The sequence below is a fragment of the Temnothorax curvispinosus genome, unplaced genomic scaffold, assembly GCF_003070985.1.
Source record: "Temnothorax curvispinosus isolate PA1 unplaced genomic scaffold, ASM307098v1 QBEX01008854.1, whole genome shotgun sequence".
Lineage (NCBI taxonomy): Eukaryota > Metazoa > Arthropoda > Insecta > Hymenoptera > Formicidae > Temnothorax > Temnothorax curvispinosus.
In genome coordinates this window covers 5,547-13,307 of record NW_020218634.1, presented here as the reverse complement: position 1 = coordinate 13,307, position 7,761 = coordinate 5,547, and the positions used below count along the sequence as shown (strand labels likewise).

Below are 7,761 nucleotides of genomic sequence, written 5' to 3'. Positions count from 1 at the left end.
ACCGTTGATTTAAGCCGTAATCTTTAAGAAATTGACCAATCACAGTCGATTATTCTTCTCACATTCGACTGCGATTGGTCAATTTCTTAAAGATGACGGCTTAAATCAACGGTTACGGCTATTATAAATCATCCCTAAGCGGTAGCGAATCCATTCTGTTGACTTCTTAAAACGAAGCTTTGTCGAACGTTCCGATTGGCCGTTAAGGTTATGTTAGTATGCACGGACAACAGTCGATTAAGCCATAAGTTTTCGACCAATTGCGTTGCTCGATTCGGCCAGTTACGATTACGGACGGCTGAATCGAGCAACGCGATAGATCAAAACCTCACTGTTAAGGCCATTGCACGTAACAAAGTTTTAGTTGTAATCGTAAGGCCGTAAGGAAATAGACCAATCACAGTCAATTATTTTCCTCGCGCTTGAAGAATAATCGAGTGTGATTGGTCTATTTTCTTACGGCCTTACGATTAAAACTAAAACTTTGTTACGTGCAATGGCTTTTACTGTTACGGAAAAGTATGGAGCCCAAATCAGACTAGCGGCTCGCGGCCGCGACTGCGATTGCGATTTCGTTTCTTGACCAATGAGAAATGCCCGAATTGCCAGGAGCTTCTTTCTCATTCATCAAGGGACGAAATTGCAATCGCAATCGCAGTCGCTGAGTTCGTACGCCCGATACGCGCGTATCGCGATACGCGCCATGGGACGTCACCCTAAAGCATCGTCTACAATGACCGTAGCAGTAAGGTTGTAAGGCTGTAATATTTAGTCGTAGGTCACAAAGATTTTAGTCTTGAAACCATACTGTCTACAATGGCAGTAAGACATAACCATAAGATGGACCAATGGAGAAAGAGAATATGGAGTCTGCCACAAAAGTGTGCTTACAGGATCTGTTTGATGTTTCTGCCAGAAGCAGCAAGTTTTGTGTTATCTTTATTTTTTGCTGTGCATTCTATACACACAGAAGCAGTATGTAACAAGAATAGAGACTTTTTAATTATTATCACAAATAATTGTCATTGGTAAATACGGCTGCACGTGTCACAGGTGTAGTTGGTAGGGCAGAAACTTTGTCCTCCTTATTTTACCTGACAGCTTTAATCACATGTACTAAATGTTCCAAAAGCAAAAGATTTACAGGGTGTATGAAAATTTTATTGTACAGAAGGTAAAACTCATTCAATGTACTACATTCATTCTGTGGAACGTGTTCTATATGATAAGATTATACTAATGGTTGTAATTTTATTTAGGTTAGGGCGTGGGATATTTTCTTAGCACTAAAGTCAGCTTTTGGTGGCAATAAAATTTAACCTGCATGGTCAGGCGAGTGTACAAAAGGTTTGACTGCTCTCACACTTGTTACAGTTAGCCTGCTTATCCTACGATTACTTATAATGGGCTCAAAGTTACCTATATTTATCAGGTATGATTGTATATGTTAGATTTATATGTAATTTTAATCCACGTATAGTATATAACTATAATGATGATGCGTATACTTTCTAGATTCGACAATCCTGCATTGATTGCAACAACACCAACAAGACAGTGTACATAATCGTTCAAATATGCCTGCGTGCGTGTCAAAAATAGATTTACAGAAATTAAACCTTATAATACATTTTATGTTATATTGGCATCAAAGCATTGTACTTCAAATATTAACGTATCGGATACAAAAAGTCAAAAGCAGACGTTGGTGGGTGAGACCAATCAATAGAAGGAAACGTCAAGGTTTCGTGTCTAACCTATTTCGCGAAATTAAATTAACTGATCACGAAGAATTTTTTATGTACACGCGACTTTGCCCAGAACAGTATAAAATTTTACTGGAGTTAACAACTCCATATCTTACTAAGTACAGCAATCGAAAACCTTTGTCACCTGAAATAAAACTGGTCATAACTTTAACGTAAGTGTTAAATGAAATCAATGATAGTACTACTCTTGTTTTAATTCACTCTTGATAGTTTTTTTCTTTTGCAGATATCTTGCTCAAGGGGATAGCGTTGTAACTAAACATCTAGAATATCGTGTGGGAAGATCAACAGTACACAAAATTTTACCAGAAGTGTGCCATGCTATATGGCTAGCTCTTCAACCTATTGTTTTGCCTATTTTGAATTCTGAGGAATGGAAGAAGAAAAGTGAGGAGTTCTTACTTAAGTGGCAATTTCCAAATTGCATAGGAGCGCTTGACGGTCGTCATATGGAAATACAAGCACCACCATGCTCAGGATCGGAATTCTATAACTATAAAAAATATTTTAGCATAGTTCTTATGGCTTTGTGTGATGCCAATTACAAATTCACTTGGGTTGACATTGGTCAATTTGGTAAATATATCTTTTATTTATATATACATACACAGCTTATATATATATGTGTGTATATTTATATTTATATATATTTATATCTAAAAAAGCTATTATATGTATGATGTCCTGCTTAACAAAAAATATAATTCCTTTTAGGATCCATAAGTGATGGTGGTGTATGGAGCAAGACAAACTTTGCTGCTGATTTAGAAAACAATGCAGCAGACTTACCAGAACCTACACCTTTACCAGGAAGAGATATTCCATTTCCTTATATTATAGTTGCTGACGAAGCATTTCCTTTGAAACCATACCTAATGCGTCCTTTTCCAAAAAAGGTAAACAGGTTAACGAATGAAGAGCGAATATTTAATTACCGATTAAGTCGAGCACGATTGTGTATAGAGAACTCTTTTGGTATTCTTACTTCTCGTTGGAGGATTCTACATAGAAGAATTAGTTGCTCAGTACAAAATGCAGAAAAGATTTGTAAAGCACTTGTATGCTTGCACAATTTTGCTATGAGTGGTAATAACAGTGACCAATATTCTTGGTCTGAATGGCTTCATTCAGAGGATCATGAGGAAAGACGTCTTGAAGATCGATGGCATAATATAGGAACTGAACAATATTTCAAACAGTTATCAAGAGTAGGACCTAACAGAGCTGGATCTTATTCTTTGGGCTTACGTAATTATTTAAAAGAGTACTTTATATCACGTACTGGCCATACTCAAGCACCATGGCAATTTCAAAGAGCATTTAGAGGTCTGAATATCAACCCACCTGTTTAACATACTATTGTCGTATACTTACTATTTTTCATTTACTGACATACGATATTATAATAAACGCTGTAACACTGGTGTACGTAGTGTTTATGTAACCTCTTATGTCAGTATATAGTTAAAACTATGAATGTTATACAAAATAATCAGCTAAAAATTAATAATTTTACACAGTCGTATTATTACTTAATAATGTTCTTATTTCTAAAAGTATTAAAAGTTACACTTGCAAGTATAATTTTCTATGTATAAGATAGAACGAAGTTTTTTGTTAATACTTATTAAGAATATGTTTTTTATATGTTATTGGATATGTTACAAAAACTTATTTCAAACGGCAAAATAAGGTTATTTTATTTTGATAAAAATACTTTATAATTATAAAGTACAAAGACTTAAAAGAACATTGCATATACATATAATGTTACCCATAATTTATAGCAATTATTACGAGATACATTTAAAAAAACTGTAATTTTTTGTAGCTTTAAAAATAAAATGAATACTTATGTATATATTATAATGTCTTTGAATAATAAAATAATATCTTTAAAAATAATGCGCAACAAAAATTATTGATTTTGTTTCTTTCCTTTAGTTTTAAATATTTAGCGTAAAATAAAAGTTTTTATTTGAACAGTTAATAATTATTATAGTTAATACAAGTAATTTAAATCCTTATAATGTAAGTTAAACACAATTGTGTATAGTTGTGAAAATTGATAAGATTTTTGGTTTTTTTCTCGTTAAAGGATTTTACATAAAAAAGTGGCTAAAGAATTGCCAAAAATAGGACCTAATAAAGCTAGATCTTTTTCTTTAGACTTATGGAATTATTTGAAAGAGTATATTCTTGTATCATCTACTGGCCATGTTCAAGCAGCCATTCCAAAAAGCCTTCAGAGATTTTAATATCAACATTTTGTTGTATATTATTTAGAAAAAATGAGCAATACAATGGCTTTTTGTTATAAAAAATATTTTTGTTAATAAAAAATATTTTGCATAAAATAAAAATCTTTATATAGACATTTAATAATTATTGTAGTTTATAAAAGTAACTTGAATATTTATATGTTAACTTTGAAAATAATGTGCAACAAAAATAAATGACTGTTAATAATTTTCTTTTAATGTAATTTTCTTTAAAAGTAATGTGCAACAAAAATTAATGATTTTGTTGTAAATCAATTATTTTAAATAAAGAAATATTTTACGTAAAATAAAAGTTTTTGAGAATTCTTTATCCATCTTGCGTTGTTGCATCACCCTCAGTATGTTGTTTTAATAATTGTATGATGGTAATTAGAAAATCCAATTGTTTTGACTCAGAAAGTTTTTGCAAAGAAAATGCTATGACACTCAACATAGCTCTTATATCAGGTCGAAGTGAATTTAAAGAGTCTGTAACTTGAGGTTCAGATGGTGTAGTATGAACTGAAATTGCACTCTCTACTTTTTGTGCCAAAGCAGTTAAAGATTGTGATTGTTTACTTATTGATTGATTGAATTTATCCATATCCTGCTTTTTTCGTTTGGCAAAGGAATCTAACTCTGGAACACGCTTTTCACGAGTAATAGCTTGTATTTTTTTTAAGGAAGCTATTCTACTACTATCAGAGACTGCAAACGAAGAACGTCCAACAGATTGGGATGAGCTTTGAGGTATTTGCAAAGCTGCTAAAGACTCATTGTCAGGCATATTTAAAGAGTCTGCAAACGAAGAACGTCCAACAGATTGCGGTGAGCTTTGAGATGTTTGCAAAGCTGATAAAGACTCATTGTCAGACATATTTGAATATTCGGGAACATCATCTGAAATATTAAATAAGACTTGTGTAAAGAACAAAAAAAATGCCAAAGTCCTTAATTAGATTTTTTTCAAAAAATAAAAATTACAAAATTTTGAAAACATTTACCAGGTGAATTAATACTCAATTCTTCATTCCACAAGCTTGATGAAGAATTTGATTTAGAAGCTAAATTTAGAGATGTAGGCAAGTTCACCTGTTGTATTGCTTGAGACTTTGGCACTTGTATTGCTTGAGACTTTGGATGTATCCTTTTATAATTAGTAGTAGTTCTAAATATAAAAAAAATTACAAAAGATTAGTGTATTTTTATAAAATGTAGAGTAATACGAAAAGAAAGAAATTATAAGGATTTAATTCTGATAAAATAAATCGTAAGTATCGTATGTAATAAGGCATATTAACTTTCGATGTTTTATCACATCTGCCAGAAACATCAAGTCATTGTAAAGAATCCATTTAGATGAATATGTTGGCTGGCTAGTTCCAGCACCTGATCGAGGCTGAGATTGAATAACTTTTTTTCTTTCTCTTCCGAACCGTTGTCGCAATTGAAAAAATCTATGCTCAGCCTCAGGACCTATTTACATACATAACCTCATTTAACATTTAACATTAATAATTTATTAAGTCATTGATTAATTATTTTGCAAGTAGTTTATTTTAATACCTGTTTTTTTGTTCGTCAAGTTATTACCAATAGCATCCCAAGCTGAGTTCTTCACTTCATTATTACTATAAAGTTTTTCCGATTTATTATACAAAAAAGAATTGGCTTTAACCCATGTAATGAGTTCTCTATCATCCTGTTCATCTTCATATTGTTCAGAATCTTCAAATTGTTCGTCTTCTGACATCGCTAATAGATAGAAAATAACCTTCTTCTCTAGCACTAGTAGCACCGAAAAATAAGTACATACAATGTGATTCGAATAGAACCGCCAGTACTTAATAAATTTTATTTATTGGATGTACAAAATCGTAGTATAGGCGAATGAGACGCTTCTAATTTTATATATTTCACTCTGATTGGTTCAACGTAGGATGTAGAACGCAAGAAATGAAAATTTTTCATTTCACTATCCTAACCTTATTACGATATTTACAACCTACTTTATTAAAAATAAATTCTTATAATTGCGTCTTAAGTCTTACAAATCTACTGTTACGTCTGTATAAAATAAATCCTCTTACTTACAACCTTGTTTACAACCCACTTTCATGGAAATATAACCTAATGATTACGTCTTACAACCTGTTACAACCTTTACGCCTTACTGTTACGGCCATTGTAGACGAGGCTTAAGACTGGTTTCACATGGAACGTAAAATACATATGCGTAACTTGCGTTGTAACCGAACGGTACGTAATCGGGTTACGGGGTACGCGATTTTGTCCTCTAAGTCATCGGTCGCCACTCGGATTAACCTTAAACTACCGAGAAGGTAGGTATTCGTAATGCAAACGGACCAAAAGTTGAACAATTTGTTTAAACAATTTTATTTTTTTTATCCCGCTACGGGTGCCTCGTCAGCATCGCCTGTGCTCTGGATACCGCTAGGTATGACCTCGATCGGCCAGCCAGGGATACCGGTAGTCCGGACAGCCGCTTGATCAGGTATGTATATACGTATATCTCCTTAACCCTTTCACTCTTTAGATTCCCGCCACGGGTGCCTCCTCTGTGCTGCTCTGCCTACTGCCTCCGCTATCTATCATTCGCCTGCCTCATCCGTGGAACCAAGATGGACGGACAACCGCTTGATCGGGTAAGTCCCAACATTAAGGTAAGTCAACGCAACTAATTCTCTTTTATTTTCAGGTTTCGTCTACGGGTGCCTCATCACCATCGCCGATGTCATGGATCACCGCTGCTCACCAAAGTCCAGGATCACCGCGTCTGGTAGCTGGCCGGACAACTAGGTAAGTATGAGAACTGTCCGCGTAACTACGATTAATGTTGTTTCTTTTCAGGTTTCCGCCACGGGTGCCTCATCTATGGCCTCCTCTGATGCAGGATCGATGATGACCTTGAAGCTCGGTCAACTACGGCTAACACCAAGATGGCCGGACAGCCGCTTGTTCAGGTAAGTTGAAGGTAAGTAACTGATATTTTTGTATATATTTTTGCAAATAATTATTGCTTTTATTGTTAACTATCGTTTCACAATGATGGTGGTTCACAACTACTGATGCCGCGCAATATGGCGGTCGCACGTCTCGCAAAGTGCGATTTCACGATTCAGGTACGCGAAAACCCGTACGCCTTTCGTATCGGCGTCATGTAACGCTATGTGCGGGCGTTCCCGTTTGTTTCGGACACTGTGGCAGGCTTACAAATCGTAATCCGGTACGCGTTTGCGATATTAACTACGATACGCCGGGATATACGCGCGAGAAGATAGCTACCATTCGAGCGCCCACGAGAGACTGCCTCGATTAATATTCCTCTCTCGGGCTCCCTACCTCCGAAGTTTTATCCCCACCATGGGGTCTCGGCCGCTTTCGCCTCGCGGTAATTTTCCATTACGCTGTTATCTACGCTGTTACAATAGCTGTTTACGAGTTTCGGCTCGCCAAGTGTGCGCCAGATGTTTACGATGGAAATTTCCGCCGCCAGTACACTATTTACGACGCGCTTAATCGGCTCCCGGATAGTGGTTTTTCAACTCTTTGAAAATTAGACTTTTGAGGGCGCCGACCCGTGCGCACGGCCTTTCCTACGTCCCTAATGCCGATTTCGGGTCGACTTCCTGGAGACGACGTCCAGGTCGCTTTCTAGGTGTCCGCCAATGGCGGCGACCCTGGTGCCTATTCCCCCAGTCCCTACTAAC

The 7,761-nt window shown here is 35.6% G+C and overlaps 2 protein-coding genes across 2 annotated transcripts; one reads left to right on the top strand and one right to left on the bottom strand.

Moving 5' to 3' along the window:
• Positions 1-760: 760 nt before the first annotated feature.
• Positions 761-3,286, top strand: LOC112458414 (putative nuclease HARBI1). The gene is made up of 5 exons (XM_025022036.1): positions 761-1,174; positions 1,260-1,432; positions 1,516-1,921; positions 1,996-2,345; positions 2,484-3,286. Exons 3-5 carry the CDS (start codon positions 1,578-1,580, stop codon positions 3,119-3,121), a joined length of 1,332 nt encoding a protein of 443 aa, XP_024877804.1. The 5' UTR covers positions 761-1,174; positions 1,260-1,432; positions 1,516-1,577; the 3' UTR covers positions 3,122-3,286.
• Positions 3,287-4,358: 1,072 nt separating this feature from the next.
• On the bottom strand, positions 4,359-5,815 carry LOC112458412. The gene is made up of 4 exons (XM_025022035.1): positions 5,597-5,815; positions 5,332-5,506; positions 5,035-5,198; positions 4,359-4,930 (listed from the first exon to the last, which is right to left on the bottom strand). Exons 1-4 carry the CDS (start codon positions 5,781-5,783, stop codon positions 4,359-4,361), a joined length of 1,098 nt encoding a protein of 365 aa, XP_024877803.1. The 5' UTR covers positions 5,784-5,815.
• Between the last annotated feature and the right edge of the window lie 1,946 nt (positions 5,816-7,761).